The sequence below is a fragment of the Dromiciops gliroides genome, chromosome 3, assembly GCF_019393635.1.
Source record: "Dromiciops gliroides isolate mDroGli1 chromosome 3, mDroGli1.pri, whole genome shotgun sequence".
Classification (NCBI taxonomy): Eukaryota; Metazoa; Chordata; class Mammalia; order Microbiotheria; family Microbiotheriidae; genus Dromiciops; species Dromiciops gliroides.
Genome location: NC_057863.1, coordinates 638,634,283 through 638,651,582, shown reverse-complemented (window position 1 = coordinate 638,651,582; position 17,300 = coordinate 638,634,283). Strand labels below are relative to the sequence as shown.

The 17,300-nt window shown below is 45.2% G+C and overlaps 1 protein-coding gene across 1 annotated transcript in view; it reads left to right on the top strand.

Annotated features, from left to right (window-relative positions):
* The first annotated feature begins 1,510 nt into the window (after window positions 1–1,510).
* PRKCZ (protein kinase C zeta) overlaps window positions 1,511–17,300 on the top strand; it is a 249,670-nt gene continuing 233,880 nt past the window's right edge. The window contains exon 1 of the mRNA XM_043993093.1: window positions 1,511–1,646. Coding sequence (XP_043849028.1) covers window positions 1,576–1,646 — 71 coding nt within the window. The 5' untranslated portion in view covers window positions 1,511–1,575. The remainder of the gene's footprint in view (window positions 1,647–17,300) is intronic.

The following is a 17,300-nucleotide window of genomic DNA, read 5'->3' as shown; positions in this document are numbered from 1 at the left end:
GGGAGAAGGGGCGACAGTTTCAGTAAATGTGTGTCCTCCACTCCCCGCTAAGCCCACCCACACCCCAATGGCTTCCCCTCCTCCCTAATCCTGTACTCACTCGAGATGGCCCCACCCCATGCCCAGCCCTCTAGTTTCATCCTCCCGGAAGGTTTCCCATTTATCTAATGGATTACAAATCCCCTCCCCTCCTGGTCCTCCCCCACATGCCTGCCCCTCTACCCCAGTTTCGTACTCCCCCTGGATACTCCTTGTCCCAGGTCTTCCTCTTATCTAATGGATTCCAAACACCTCCCCCGATTTATTTTCCCCCACATACCTGCCTTCCACCCCCCCCCCCCCGGCCCCCTCCTCCCTGACCCAGGATCCTGCCCTGGGCCTCGGGAAATAGTACTAGATGTCTTTTGAGCACCTTTTAAACTTTAAATCCAAACCCATGACCCTTATTACCAGGCAAGTTCCACTCTGTTATTCAGCACCCCCCCCCCCCAATCCCCACGCAGTTTCCAGTTCTTTTAAAGATGCTTCTATCCTCACCCCAATCCCTAGCTACGACCTGCACCAGTTTCTGACCTTTAATCCATTCTTCTCTGTCCTAGCTCCCTTTTATTGTGGGGGGTTACCCCCTGGTCCCCAGCTGTTTTTACCACTGGAATCCCCCATTTCACATCCCTCTCTCTTTCAGGACCCCTCCCCCCCTTTCATTCGTCCTTTCTTGCATTTCCCCTAAGACGCATTTCTCCCTAATTCAAGGCCGCTAGTTCACTTGTACTTTTCAGCGAGAACTTTAGAGAGGAGAGCTCTTCCTCTGTGTCATTAAACTTTAGGATCACCATGGATGTCACACTATCCAGTCCCCCCCCCCCCACTTCCGCCCCTCCTCCCCCGCATTTCCCTCCAAAGCCGGGTGGGTAATCAATCCCGGTTCAGCTCCCTTCTTCCCCACTTAGATACTGATAGCCTGGAGAGTCTGGGGGCCTTCGCCAGAGGAAGCCGGGAGGTTGAGCCCCCGACCTGCCCCTCCCTCCTCCTGCTCCGGCCCCTCCCGCTCCCGCTCCTCCTCCAGTTTCTGCTCCTCCTCCTCCGGGAGACCAGCCTGCAGGTAGGATTCTGCTTCCTTCTTAGCTCCCGGGTTAGAAATGTGACCTGGGGGAGACTTTCTCACTGGCGACCCTGCACGTCCCTAGGCTCTCCGTGGCTCTGTCCCTGAGGCAGAAAGTTCCTAGTTTGGATATTAGGGAAGGGAGTCGGGGAAACTTTCGGGGGGGCGCCGTTTCCCCGCCCTCCTTACCCTCCCCCCTTCCCCCAGGTAGCTCCGGGCGCCCGGAGTCCTCGCACAGACAGCGCCCACTCCCGGGGGTTGCCCTCTCGGGGGCTGTGCCTCCGCCCGGGTGCTTCTGCTTCGTCGAGCGGGCCAGGCGGTGAAATGGAAAGAGCCCCGCGGATGCGTAGCCGGGTTCCGAGCCCCGATCGGAAGCGCTGAGTCCTGAAGCCTCTGGCGACGGCGGCTCGGGAGCCAGCCCCGCCGCTCCGCGCGCGCTCAGGACGCAGACTCCGCTGCTTGGGATTAATGCCATGCCGAGCAGGATGGGGTCCAAGACGAACGTGGGCCGGGAGATCATCCGCATCAAGGCACACTACAACGGGTAAGCCAGCGGCGGCCACTGCCCTCACCCCCTAGCCAGCATCCCTCCCCTCCCCTCCTGGCAAAGTTGGCGTCTGTTTACTAGGCAGCCATGGAAAGTTTGTCCCCTCTCCCAGGTCGGTGCTTTGGCAACAAACCGGGACAGGGGCGGGGGTGGCGGGGAGGGCGGAGAAGGGGGAGGTGGAACCGTCCGTGGGAGGGAAGCTGTCTTTTCTAAGTCTTCCTCTTGCGAGAATGACTGGGTCGACTTAGTGAACAGTAAACTGTAGCCATTACCGGAGTTAAACTTTTTCTTCTGCGTCTTAGAGTTACAAAATGCAACTCACGGCGGTGACTCATTAACAAAGCATTCGGGGGCCTGGGCTCGGTGGAAGAGCTCTAGTAGGCGAGGCAGAGCAAAGAGGGTCCGGACTTACCTGTGAAATGGGCCGATGATTTGGTAAGGACGATGGTCCTTACCAAACAGGTTGAACACCTGTTTCTCCCCCTTCAAAGACCGAGTAAAGAGCTAATCAAACCTTAAAGCTTGACCTGGGTGGGCCATTTAATCCGTGAGAAGCGGAGAAGAGTGTTGGAGACAGGAAGGTCCGAGTTCAAATCCCACCTCCGACACAGATTGGCTTCTTCGCCTTGATCCCAAGTCACGTGACCTCTCTCAACTCCAGGTAGCTATTAAATTGCCGAGAAGGGGCGATCTGGCACTGGTAATGAGGGAGGTTTTCTCACCTCGTTCTGATGAAGACACAAGTACGTTCGCTTATGCCGTATTTAATAACTGCACCATTGAGAGCAGGAGAAGAAAGGGCCCCATTCTCTAGCTTGATTTTGTTATTTTCCTTTTTCGGTTTGTCGAGACCTATAATCTCTCCCTCCTTCCCTCCTTCCCTCCCCCTCCCCCCTCTCCCCTTTCTCCCTTTCCCTCCCCTCCCCCTCTTCCTCCCTTTCTCCCACTTCCTACCCACCCTCGTGTGTGTATATGTGTGTACGATACACATCATCGACAACTCAAGTCTCTCCTGGAGGATCCGAGACGTTCTTAGACTTGCCCAAAGATCACACAGCTCGTATGTATCTGAGTCTGAATTTGAACCCAGGTCTGCCTGACTCGAGGCCATACACTCCACCAGAGCTTGCTTCTAGCAGCTAGCTTAGTATATAGCATTGTTGTATTGTTACCCAGCTTGTACCATTTTTGGAGCACCTTTAGGTCACTGAGGTTCGGGGTGATGGATCAGGAGTCAGAGGAACTAGGTTCAAGTTCTGACTTGGGCACTACATTTCTTGTATGATCTTGGGCAAGTCATTTCCTTGGGCCTGGGTTCCTGAAATTCTATTTCCTTCCTTTGTAAAATGATGGCGGTAGTTGAAATGATCTCTCCAGCTCCAAGTCCGGAGTCTACGATCCTGTGTAAGTTCCCAAGCTGGGTCTGTCACATGACCTAGTACATGACCTAGGACATGGTGGGCATTCAGACATTGCCAGGCCCCTTTCCTTTTCTGTGTCCTGCACCCCTTGGGACAGTATGGTGAATGAAGTCCACAGTCTCCTTTTCAGAAACATTTTTAAGATGCATAAAATAAAATCCAGAGGATTCCAAAGAAAACCAATTCTATTGAGATAGTTATCAAAATAAAAAACACTACCAGGTAAGTTCATGGCCCCCGAGTTAACAGCACCTACTTTTTTCCTTTGTATTCTCCGCTTCTTTAGTCCTTGTGACTTTGGCTAGCTAGTGCTTTAACAGAGCAGGGTTATAGGAAAGATTTTTTTTTTTAAAACACTTTAATCTATGAAGAGGAGAAAGATAAGAAATGCAATCCTTTCATTGCATGGAAATTGTGTGCAGGCCTGTAGCCTTCCTCTGGGTTAGAGTTCTCCCTCAAGCCTGACCAGGATTCCTTGTCATATTTTAGCCAGCAAATTTAGCCCTTCAATTGAATCCATCCTCTAGAAGCAGGACCCTTGGTTCAGTGGAAGAAGATTTTTTTTAAAAAAGCCTTTTATTTTCAGTCACTCTCTCTTTTTTTAAAAGTTGATCAAGAGCCCTCAGTTCCTCCCTGAAGTCTAGGAAACCAGCCCAGCCCAAGTAGCAATCTCCTGGAGACAACCTCTGGGCTGGCTGAGGAGGTTAAGAACTTGGAAATAGTATTCATATTTTGTGTTTGTTAAAATCTCAGCTTGGTATTTGGCCTGGGAAAAGACAGGAAAGCTTATTATCCTCTTAAGAAAAGGACACAGATCCTGAAGGCTCACATTTTGATAATTTCATTCTCCTTAAGAAATTTAACTAGGGGCAGCTAGATGGGGCAGTGGGTAGAGCACTGGCCCAGGATTCAGGAGGACCTGAGTTCAAATCCAGCCTCAGACACTTGACACTTTACGAGCTGTGTGACCCTGGGCAAGTCACTTAACCTCTTAGTGATCAAACTACTTCTATGATTTTGTTTCAGGGGAGGTGCTGATCTATTGTTGGGAGAGGGGCTCCCTAAATTAAGGAAATTGCAGAGCTGGGAAAAATAAAGCAAGTATGTGTACATGTTGACTGTCCCCTTAGGATGTCAGCTTCATGAGCCGACAACTGGTGTGTTTTTGACTTTGGAATCTCAGCACCTAGCACCTAGCACCTAGTAGGGCCTTCATCATTGGTGTGCTGGAGGCAGCTTGAACCTGTGAGCATTTGTATGTAGGAAATCAGCAAAGCTGATTGTTTTCTTGATCGCCCTGGCTAAAAGAAAGTGATGGAGAAAATGTTTATAATGACAAAGACACTAATAGCTAGCATTTATACATACGGCACTTGCTAAGTGCTGTACAATTATTACCTCATTTGATCCTCACAACAACCTTGGCAGGTACATGCTATTATTATCCCCATTTTACAGATGAGGAAACTGAGGCAAACAGGTTTAAGTGGCCTGCCTGTCTATATATCGATCCTGTATATGTCTTGTTTGTGTTTTTTGCCTGTTGTCCCCCTTGTTAGGACAATTTTTTGCCCTTTTTTTTTTATATACTCGGTGTCTGACACATAGCAGAGGTTTGATAATTGCCATTTGATTGATTTCACTAACTCCTTGGGAGCTGTGTTGTTGTTGTTGTTCCTCCTTCTCTTTTGAAGAGGACCAGTGACGTCACTGGCGATGTCTTGACTTCCGCAGGGGAATTGGACTTAAGTGAGGCAGAGTTGCTCTTCCTTTACTGCCTCATTTTCCGAGTCACCCAAGTCTGTACCACCTGGTTGATGCCTGGGCTGGAGGGCTGACCTTAAAGCCTGGGACACAGGTATTTCTCCAGCCCTTCCTCTCCCCACCTATTGTATGCCTTACCCTGGGGCGAGTTACTTAACTTCTTATCTCCCTAGGCAGCTCTTTTTTAAGATTATAAATTGAAGAGATGGTGCTGATCTTGCTTTGATAGAGAGAATTCCTTTCAACACTTGGGAGTTCCCGGACTCTACTGTTACATACACCTTTGTGAACTCTAATCCAATCCCTGTTCTGACACAAAATTGTGAAGTAAGCCCTCTGTTTTTTAAATAATAATAAACATTTTTTTTTTTGCAGGGCAATGGGGGTTAAGTGACTTGCCCAGGGTCACACAGCCAGTAAGTGTCAAGTGTCTGAGGCCGGATTTGAACTCAGGAACTCCTGAATCCAGGGCAGGTGCTTTATCCACTGTGCCACCTAGCCGCCCCAATAATAAACGTTTTTATGTAAAGTTTTGAGTTCCAAATTCTATCCCTCCTTCCCCTCTTCCCCTTTCCCTGAAGTGGTCAGCAATCAGATATAGGTTATACATGTGCAATTATGTAGAATATTGCCAATATTATTTTGTATAAGAAAACTTGAGTAAAAGGAAAAAAAAGAAAGTGAAAAATAGCCTGCTTCAGTCTGTTCCATCAACATCAGTTCTTTCTTTGGAGGTGGATAGTAGGCTTCATCAGTAGTCCTTTGGGATTGTCTTGGATCATTGTATTGCTGAGAAAGTCATTCACAGTTCTTCATCCAACAGTATTGCTGTCACCGTGCACAATGTTCTCCTGAGTCTGCTCACTTCACTATACATACAATCAGTTCATATAAGTTGAATCAAGCCTTCTGAACTTTGAGGCAGAAGGGACCTGAAATGGATCCAGCCTCATATCCCCAGTGAGTGAGCTAACTTCACTTAGGGCAGCAAAGTAGTTCATTGGATATAATTTGGGGCCCGGAGTCAGGAAGACCTGAGTTCAAATGTAGCCTCAGATACTTAGTAGCTGCGTGAGCTTGGGCAAGTAACTTAACCCTGTAACATCAGTATGTGTGTCCAGAAAATCCCAAAGGGGGTCATAAAGAGTTGGGGGCACGACTGAACAAAAAATGCCTGGCACCTGTACAAAGAAAAGCAAAAGAGTGTCTCTGCCCAGAAGAAGCTTCCAATCTAATGGGGGGAGACTGTGCAAACAACAGTGAACAAAGTATCTACAAGATAAAATGGAGGGTGATTAATGGAGAGAATAACAGATAATTCAGTGGTTTGCCATTTCCTTCTCTGGGTCATTTTACATATGAGGAACCAGGCTTACACAGCTAGGAAGTATTATGGGAAAATTGATGGGGATTTGGGGTAGGGGTTCTTAGGAATTCCTCTTTAAAGAATTCCTCTTTAAAGAATTACACCCTTAGGGGCGGCTAGGTGGCACAGTGGATAAAGCACTGGCCCTGGATTCAGGAGTTCCTGAGTTCAAATCCGGCCTCAGACACTTGACACTTACTAGCCGTGTGACCCTGGGCAAGTCACTTAACCCCATTGCCCCGTAAAAAAAAAAAAAAGAATTACACCCTGAGGCTAGATTTGCTTGTTTGTTTTTTTGCAGGGCAGTGGGGGTTAAGTGACTTGCCCAGGGTCACCTAGCTAGTAAGTGTCAAGTGTCAGATCCTCCTGACTCCTGGGCTGGTGCTTTATCCACTGTGCTACCTAGCTGCCCCCCTGAGGCTGGATTTGAACCTGGGTCTTACTGACTCCAGGCATGCCACCTAGCTGCACTAGTTACTTCCTATTTCCTGGTAAATGACATTCCACTTCCTGTCCCACATGCCAGGAATGCTCTCTCACTAGCTCATTTGACAGCTGAGGGAACTGAGGCAAACAGGGTGACTTGCCCAGCGTCACATAGCTAATAAGTGTCAAGTGTCTGAGTCCGGATTTGAACTACATCGTTTTTAATGATTAAAAAAGCAACAGTCCAACAACCAAGACTTCCTTTATGGAGAGTAAAAGAGGGGGCGGTTTTCTGGGTCCCTGCATACATTGCAGTGAAGATAAATGTCTCTCCCATCTGAGATAAAGCAGTTAGAGTCTGTGTGGAGACAATTCTGCCTGCCTGTTAATTATTCAGGTAGCTCCTAAATAATTTGTGTGCCTGCTGCAATTAGAGCTTGTTTTAAAAGTCATGTGATTCAATTCACCAGCCCCTTATATCTAATACCTACTTGGAGGTACTGGGCTAGGTGCTAAAAGTATGTCTGTTGTATTGGCCTTGAGCACAGAGGATGATGGGGCTCTCCATGTGGATGTGAGGGATTTCTCAATGCACAGATAAGCTCACCCCATGTTGGCATTTCCCTTCTCTTCCCTCCCTCCTATAGTCAGCCACACACACACACACACACCCAGTTTAGGGTATAATTAAATACTAGTTCATAGTGTTCTCTCTTTGAAATATGCTAGGCTTGTTTTTTGAGGGTAGGGAAGCTCTTGGACATCTAAATAAGAGCTCATTCAGTTTAGGAGCACAGATCTAGAGAGTTGGAAGGAACCCCCTAAACCATCTAGTCCAACCCTCACATTTTACAGATGAGGAAACTGAAGCTGTGGGAAGGAAAGTGACTTGCCCAAAGTCATACAATGTAGGTATAAGTGTGAGAGGTGAGATGGGCTTCGAATCTATATGCTCTGACTCACAATTCACTACTTCTTTCCATTGATATAGTTTCTTCCTTTTTGGGGCACATAGTAGGTGCTTATTGATCATTTGCCTATTCTGTTTATATTTCAATCCAACAAGCATTTATTAAGCACCTATCATGTATAAGGTAGAGAAGCACGTTGGTACAGAGTATTTGACCTGAGAGGACCTGGGTTCAGATCCTATCTCTGACACTATCTGTGTGGCCCCTCATTTGGCAGAAGAGAAAACCTCACTCAATTATCAGTGATCTTTTAAAAAAAAATTTTATTTATTTATTTATTTTAGTTTTCAACATTTGTTTAGATAAGATTTTCAATTTCCAATTTTTCTCCCTCCCTCCTCCCCTAGACAGCAGGTAATTTGATACAGGTTTTATATATATATATATGTATATATATGTATATATATATGTATATATATGTGTATATATAACATTAAACATATTTCTGCATTAGTCATGTGATAAGAGAAGAATCAGAGTAAGAAGGAAAAACCTCAAAAAAGAAAAGCAACAGCACCCAAAACAAAAGAAATAGTATGGTCTACTTAGCATCCATATTCCACAATTCCTTTTTTTTCCCTGGATTTGGAGAGCCTTTTCCATCATGAATCCTTTGGAACTTTCTTGTACCGTTGGATTGGTGAGAAGAATCTAGTCTATTACAGTTGATCAACACATAATATTGATGCTACTATGTATAATGTTCTTCTGATTCTGCTCATCTCACTCATCATCAGTTCATGCAAGTCCTTCCAGGTTTCTCTGAACTCTTCCTGCTCATCATTTCTTACAGCACAATAGAATTCCATTACATTCATATACCATAACTTGTTTAGCCATTCCCCAATTGATGGGCATCCCCTCAATTTCCAATTCCTTGCCACCACAAAGAGAGCTGCTATAAATATTTTTGTACACATGGGTCCTTTCCCCTTTTCTATGATGTCTTTGGATACATATCTAGTAGTGGTATTACTGTTTCAAAGGGTACGTGCAGTCCCATAGCCCTTTGAGCATAGTTCCAAATTGCTCTCCAGAATGGTTGGATCAGTTCACAGCTCCACCAACAATGCATTAATGTTTCAATTTTTCCACAGCTTCTCCAACATTTATTATTTTCCTTTTTTGTCATATTAGCCAATCTGATAGGTGTCAGGTGGTACCTCAAAGTTATTTTAATTTGCATCAGTGATCTTTTTTTTTTTTTTGTAAGGCAATTGGGGTTAAGTACACACATCTGAGGCCGGATTTGAACTTGGGTCCTCCTGAATCCAGGGCTGGTGCTCTATCCACTGTGCTACCTAGTTGCCCCCACATCAGTGATCTTTTAATGGCCAAATCCAGTGGTTTTTTCTGATGCTCATCCTTCTTAACTTCTCTGAAGCCTTTGACACTGTGGATCTCTCTTTTCTCCTTAATGTCTTCTAAGGTTTTTGGAGATGTCTTTCTTTCTTCCCTTCCTTTTCCCTTTTGTGGCTTTCCTTCTTCCTCTCTGACTGCTCCTTCTCAGTTTCCTTTGCTAGATCTTCATCCAGGTAGTGCTAACCTTTGGGGCAGAGGTTCTCTTCTCTTCCCTGTCTCTACTCCTTCATCTAATAATAGTCTACAAGGTCCTTTGCCCCTATGTATGATTTTCTGCTACTAGAGGTTCTGACACTTTTCACTGAGTTTCCAGATCTGTCTTTTGGTTGGGGGGGGGGTGGCTTAAATTTTGAGCCCCCCTCTCAGGGACAAAGGATCCCCATGTTACAATGCTGACCCCTAGAGCTTTAGCTAGCCCCACTTGTACTCCTTTTCTTCCTCCTTTCTCCTCTGCATATTAAGCTTGGATGTTCTCAGAGCAGGGGGATGGGGGAGGGACAGACTGACTGACTGATTGACTGACTGACTGACTGACTCCTGGGGTGAGATGAGATGCTGATATCAATTGACTTTGTCAAGAGGCTCAAAATATCATAGACCTGGCATTTGAAGCCCTTCCCCAAGCCTCCTGCTTTCCTTTGCATAGCCTGTCCCTGAAGATTAAAGAGATTTCCTCATCACCTCTCCCTTTAGCTTTCTTGAGGGCCATTCAGTGATGCCGGCCTCCTGGTTGCTCCTGGGACATGATACTCCCATCTCCTGACTCCAGACACGTCCTTCTTGCCTGGAATGCTCTCGATCTTGATCTCTGCCTCCTGGCTTCTCTGGCTTTCATCAAGTTCCCACCTTCTGCGGGACCTTGACTTGACTCAAGGGTGTCGCCTTCTACAGCAAAGCTTCACGGATTTCCAATCACATTCTTCCAAGATTAGTGATCGCAATGATTTTATACATATTTAGAATCATAAAATCATAGGTCTAGACCTAGAAGGGACTTGGGGTGGGGGGAGAGGGGGCCATCTCATCCAACCTCATTTTACATTTTATAGTCTAGAAAGATCCAGGGATTTGTCTCCAAGTGGTAAGTGGCCAACTATGTTCTCTGACTTCAAATTCAACAATCTTTCAAGTTGGCTTGAATGTTTATTGATACAATTTGATTGATACCTTTTTTTTTTCATGTCTGGAAATTCTTTCAGTATCCCTCATTCCTCTCCCACCTAAATAACATACTATTTTTTTCAAAAGAGGAAAAGAGACCAAAAAATAAGCAAAACCAATAAATATATGAAAAAAGTCTGATATGTGCAACGTACATACTCGTGGTACAGTCAATTTATTCTGCATTTGGTTTGTATATACATAGTTGTTTGCATGTTTTGTCTCCTACTGGATTGTGAACCCCTTGAGCAGGGACAATTTTTTTAAGCCTTTTTTTGGATCCTTAGTGCTTAGCACAGTGCCTACCTCATCATAGTAGTCACTTAATGAATGTTGATTGACTGACCTGACCCATGGACGACCTCCAACCCTGGCAAAGGAGTGAGGTGGAAATGTCTTTTCATATTTCTTTTTTGAGGCCAACATGCTTGTTCTTTGTAATTTTGCAACATCTACTTTGATTTTTTTTTTTCCTTTTTGGTGGGGCAGTGGGGGTTAAGTGACTTGCCCAAGGTCACAGAGCTAGTAAGTGTCAAGTGTCTGAGGCTGGATTTGAACTCAGGTACTCCTGACTCCAGGGCTGGTGCTCTATCCACTGCGCCACCTAGCTGCCCCAATTCCACTTATTCTAATAGAATTTTATTCAGTTGAATAATTTTTACAATTCTAACTTCATAAATCTTAAGTGTAGGAACCTTAGGCAAATTATCTCTTCTCTTTGTAACTTAGTCTCTCCATGTGTAAAATAAAGAGTTTGGCTTAGATGAGAGCTGTGGTTCCCTTCAGCTCTACCATTTCATGAAGCAGTTGGGAGGGTTCAGGGTGACAAATATATATTGAATGGGATCTAACTTTATTAATTTATCCTAAGATACATGTGCCTAATCTTAAAGCCCAACCCTTTGGCCCCTGAGCTGAGTTCAGATTTTAAGATATTTCTGCAAAGTTGGCTCTTCTCTCCAGGTCATTTCTTGGGAATTTCAAATGAGGGCGTTTCAAGGGCATTCCCAGACACTACATTCCACCCTCTAGGTTAAAAAGAGGTTGGCTGTTGTGAAATTAGATTCTCCTAATTACTAGTTTCAGTAACCACCCCCTTTCTCCACCCTGGGGAAGATTAGGGATCATAATTGTCAAGGGAATACAAAATAATATTTTTCCTTTAATCAATCAATCAGCAAGTCTATTAAGTCTATTTTATGTTTGGGGATTATTGCATGGATGAGTAAAATGACTGGTTTGTAATTGAACAGTGGGATGTAAGCTTGTCTTCTGTATACTTAATGAAAACATTCTTGGGAAAACTCCATTAGAAGACAATGAGAATAAGATATTACTAGTTACATACTTTAGCTTTTCTTCTTTCAGTCTATTGACTTTGTTTTACCATTTCTTGTTGCCTTCTAGAGTCATTGGCTTCTATTTGGTCTATTCTCATTTTATGTCTCGAGTATCAATACCTTTTTATGGTGAGGTTCTTTTTCTGTTTGTCCATTCTTCCAGCCTCCTTCCTAATTTCAGACTTGATTTTTTTTTTTTTTTTGCAGGGCAATGAGGGTTAAGTGACTTGCCCAGGGTAACACAGCTAGTAAGTGTCCAGTGTCTGAGGCTGGATTTGAACTCAGGTCCTCCTGAATCCAGGGCAGATGCTTTATCCACTAGACTTGATTTTAAGTCTGAGTTCTGTCATACTTCTGGAGGGAAAGCTGGTCCTGTTGCTGCTTTCTTGGTATTTAGTGTTGGTACTGTTCTATGATGTCAGGGGAAACTCAGGCTGGGGCTGTGAAAGTCTTAGGTGCTCCCAGAGTGGTCTGATTCAGGACAAAGTCTGATTGCTGCCTTCTTGGTCTGAGCTCTGCAAGTTCTTGACTGGAGTTTGGGTCTGAGCAGCAGGCCTGTGGACTTTGACTCATTTAGGGTTTCATTTAGATTGTTGCTAAACTCAGCTCCTATCAGCTGGCTAGAAAGCTCTGCTAGTTTACAGGCAAAGAAAGAACTTCAGTTTCTGGTCTGTGATTCCTACGTTTTGATAGTTTAAACCTTACTAGATGATTTGGGGTTCATGGACTTGATTTCTTAAGGGATCATGCCTTAACCCCAAATTACTCTGACTCTCCTAGATTGTCCAACAATAGATCCCAGCCCAAGCCATTCATTGTTTGGCCTCTTAATGGCTCTGAGTGAGTGTAAATAGTAACTGCTTCTGTTTTGGCCAGAGACTCTGAGGGCCTTCCCCTCCCAGACTCTTCCCTACTTCTCCCCTTTCCCTTCCCCCCTTTCCCCCTTCCATCCAAGACCTTAGCTTAAAAAGGTCAAGGTCCCCCATGCCTGGAATGCTCCTTCCTCCCTCCATTGCTGAAACTGCCTAGTTTCCTTCCCATCTAAGGTCCACTGTCTAGGAGTACCTGCCTCTCCTGATCTACCCTTCCTCTCCACCACTTGTGAAGAGTCTTCCTCCTCTCACCAAGGTAATTTTGTATATGTTGCAGGTGTATCACATCCCCCCAGAAGAATGAAAACTCCTTACCAAGAGGGCAGAGACTGTTTTTTGTCTTTGTAAATCTCACAGGAGGCATTTAGTACAAATATCTATCCTTCTCTTCAAGAGAACCCAGAAATGCTCTCTTCTGTATTTATTCTATGCACTTTATAAAACATTTCCCCTGCTAGAATGGAAGTTACTTGAGGGATAGGCTAGTTTCCTTTTTGTCTTTGCCAGTGTTTAACTCCTAGTAGATGATTAGTGAATGCTTTTGCCTGTTACATGAGGTGCTTCATAAATGCATATTGAGTCAGTCCACTGGAGAAAGGTCTCATGGTGAAAGCATTCTATTCTCTCCTTGCCACAATGAAGCAAATACCTACCTGTCCTTCAGCTTAGGACCTGGAATCAGGAAGGCCTGAGTTCAAATCCAGCCTCAGACACTTTACTAGCTGTGTGATCTTGGCCAAGTCACTTCACCTTGTTTGCCTCAGTTTCCTCATCTGTAAAATGAGCTGCAAAAGGAAATGGCAAACCACTCCAGTATCTGCCAAAAAAACAACCCAGATTCAGTTAGGCAGCACAGTGGATAAAGCACCAGCCCTGGATTCAGGAGGACCTGAGTTCAAATGTGGCCTCAGACACTTGACACTTACTGTGTGACCCTGAGCAAATCACTTAACCCTCATTGCCCCACAAAACAAAAACAACAACCCCCCCCCCCCCAAAACCAAATGGGGTCATGGAGAGTCAGATTGAAATGACTGAACAGCAACAGCAATGATGTGCCAGTTTCTGTGTTAGGCCCCTGGGGTTAATTTCTTTCCTGAGCACTGGCAATTTTTTTTCCTGTCGAGGGCACTGGCATTCTTCCAGTCAGTCAAGTTTAAAGCTTCAGTCACTCCCAACTCTTCTTTCTGTCATTCCTACATAGAATCAGTTGCCAAATCTTGTCTCTACAACATTTCTCTAATACACCTGAAAGTTTTCCCTTTGCTCTGCCTCGAACAGCTGCCACCCTCACTCACTTCTCATTCTGGACTCTTTGAATGGTTTCCTACCTGGTCTTCCTGCCTTCAGCCTCTCCTCTCTCCACATACCTGCCCAAAATAATCCTTTTCCGTTATACTTCTAATTTTGATGGATGTCTTTTGTTTGGAATATCTCCCTCTTGTTTCTGAAGCCTCTGCAACTCTGTTGCCCTTGGGATGAAACCCCATTGCTGGGCATTTAAAGCCCTGCCACAGTTTGGCTCCAGCCTTTTATCTGTCTGTCTGTCTCTGTCTGTCTGTCTGTCTATCTATTTTAGCTTCATTTCCCTTCAAGCATTTGATTTTCCAGGCAAAATTTCCCCATCCTAAGCATTCTATCTCTAGGCTCCATACCTTTGCCAAGGCTTTCCTGCTCCATGCCTGGAATTCTCTATTTCTTAGAATCCAAACCTACTATCTTCTGTTCAAGATGAGTTTCTTGATTTCCATCTGCCACCATTGGTTTGTATTTACTTCAGTTGACTTTACTTATCTGTTTACAGGATGGATCCACCCAATAAATCCAGATATTGTCAGCTCCTAGGCCACCACCCTGTTGACTTCCCCAGTGTCTAGCACTGGGCCCAGCTTACTTAATAAATGCATATTCCTTCCATTCCTGTGTCTGGCAGCCTTGACCTAAGGCTTCAAACAGGAAGTGGATGAGGAAAGGACTGGGGTGATGGCCAGTGAACTTTGGGGTTTGGTTGGGCTGTTTTTTTTCCCCCTGTCCCCACCAAGTTTATTCTTACTCATTCTTTCTCCCCTCCCCAAGACCAGCCTTGTATATCAGTGAGTTATAATTCATGGGGTACTTGTAAGTTCCTCTGTCTCAATTTGCCTGAAATTCCACTAGTTAGACACTAATTGGGGTTAACAACAAACACTGGGTGGTGGATTGGTGGCAGGGAGGATAGAGCTTTCAGTTGAGCTGGGTAGCCTGTGTGGAGTGGAGAGGCTTACAGGAGAGGCCTAGGTCAACACTGCCTTTATTTGCCTCACTTTCCTCATCTGTAAAATGGGGTTAATAACAGCAGTTACCTTGGACAGGGCTGGGCTGGGCTGTGAGGATCAAATGAGACCATGTGTACAGATTCTAAAGGATGATATAACTCTAGCTATGATTGCTTTGCCCAAATAGCCTTGACATAGTAGGGAAAGGGCTGGCCTCAAAAGTCTGACCTTGGGCAACTCAGTCATCTCAGGGTTTTCTGGGGAAAGCATTCCCCCCTACACTGCCAAACAAAAAGACAGTCTTTGCCCATAAGTCACTTAGATTCTAATTGGGGAAAAGACAACAACAAAAAGGTGGTGTGAGCAGCTAAGTGGTGAAGAGGGTGGGGCTTGGAAATTAAGAAGATTCCTGTTTGTGAGTTCTAATCCAGTATCAAACATTTACTAGCTGTGTGACCCTGGGCAAGTCACTTTACCCTGTTGGCCTCAATTTCCTCATCTGTCAAATGGTACAGAAGGAAATGGTAAACCACTCTAGGATCTTTGCCAAGAAAATCCCAAATGGGGCCATGAAGAATTGGACACGACTAAGACAACTGAACAACAACACACCTGAAAAATTATTTTTTTCTTTTTTCTCCCCCCCCCCCCTTTGTAGGGCAACGAGGGTTAAGTGACTTGCCCAGGATCACACAGCTAGTAAGTGTCAAGTGTCTGAGGCTGGATTTGAACTCGGGTCCTCCTGGATCCAGGGCCGGTGCTCTTTCCACTGCGCCACCTCGCTGCCCCCTAGGACCATCATAAAAAAAAATCCCCCTTGACCCTCAGGCATATTACAAGCACCCAAGCTTTCCCCACCCCATCCCACCCCAAAAGGGAACTTTCTAGTTTTCAGGTGTGCCCTTCTCCCCATCCCTCTTCTATAAAAAGCCTTGAGTTTCCCTCCCCTCCCCCCTTTTGAGGAAGTCCTTTTGAACTCCTCTTCCCTGGGAGGTTGGGTCTCTGATCTTCCTCTAGGTCACTTTATCACCAAATAAAAGACTATTTTAACTCTTAATTGCACTGTGTGCTGTGTTCGAGAGTGTAATTATTAAGAAATACCTGGGGGCAGCTAGGTGGCACAGTGGATAAAGCACTGGCCCTGGATTCAGGAGGACCTGACTTCAAATGTGGCCTCAGACACTTGACGCTTACTAGCTGTGTGACCTTGGGCAAGTCATTTAACCTCTGTCTACCTCAGTTTCCTCAACTATAAAATGGTCATATTAACAGAACCTTCTTCCTGGGGTTGTTGTGAAGATCAAATGAGATAAGGTTTGTGAAGTGCTAAAGCACAGTTGCCTGGGACACAGTTGGTGCTACATAATTGCTAGCTATTATCATTAAACAAGATACATACTTGATAAATGAAAGGCAATCTCATTGGGAAAGCATAGCTTTGAGGGAGATCAGGAAAGCTTCCTGAAGAAGGTGGAATTTTAGCCTGGGAAACCAAGTGGCAGAGATGAGGGGGGAGAACCTTTCAGGTATGGGGGTGGGGGGGGACAACCAATGCAGATTGCCTGGAGTCAGGAGATAGGAGGGTCCTGTCTGAGGACCAGCAAAGAGGCCAGTGTCACTGTATGGGAGAGTACCTGGTACTCTGAGGTCTAAGAAGACTGGAAAGAGAGAGGTGCCCGTCCAGGTTATGAAGGAAGGGCTTTTGACGTGGGATGGAATTTAGGGTCAAATTGCTAGTGAGTCGTCCCAAAAGAATTACAAGACTCAGTGACTCAGTTTCCCAAGTTTTATTGCAATACTGTGAGTGAACACAGGGAGAGAACCAGAAAAGTAGAAAGGTATCTCTCGAATTAGGAAAGAAAATATAGTTGTATTTATAGTATGGATAAATTGATTATCAGTCTCATTATAATAATCTCTACCTTAGGGAGGTACAGGGGTGGGTTTATCCTAATTTGGAGTTTCTGGGGTCCTAAGCCAACCCCCCCTCCCCCCAGGCATGTACTTTTTTCCGTGGAGGTGTGTTTTGGGGGTTTACAGGTCATAAGGTGAATCTGGGGACAAATTTAGCCTTTTCTGTGCATGTCACTTTTTTTTTTTTGGTTGGGCGATGAGGGTTAAGTGACTTGCCCAAGGTCACACAGCTAGTATTGTCAAGTATCTGAGGTCAGATTTGAACTCAGGTCCTCCTGACTCCAGGGCTGGTGCTCTATCCACTGCGCCACCTAGCTGCCCTCTGTGCATGTCACTTTTTGATTCCCATGGTTAGTTTCCAAATATCTTCATTTATCAGTTTGAATTTCTATATCCTGTCTTGTGTCTTTTTGACCAGCCTCTTTATGTTGTTATGAATGGTGATTAATGTGGGTAAGAGAACCTAGGCCCCGATTTGTTTCCCAAATCTTGTTATCCATTAACTGGGGTCTGAATCCCTCTTAGAGCTCAGATCTCAATTAGAGCTTGGGTCTTAGGTTTTTCTGTTAACCCCTTTTTTGCCTCCTACATCACTTTGAATGCCAAAGCAAGGACTTTATATTTGATGATGGAGGTAATAGGGAGCCACTGGAGTTAGTTGAAAGGGAAGAAGGGCGAGATAGGGTCAGACTTGGGTGGAGGATGGATGCTGTGGGGAGAGACCTGAGCCAGGTGGACCAAGCTGAAGGATGGGTGCTGGGCCTGTGATATCATTAGTATCGGCTGGGAGCGATGCCAA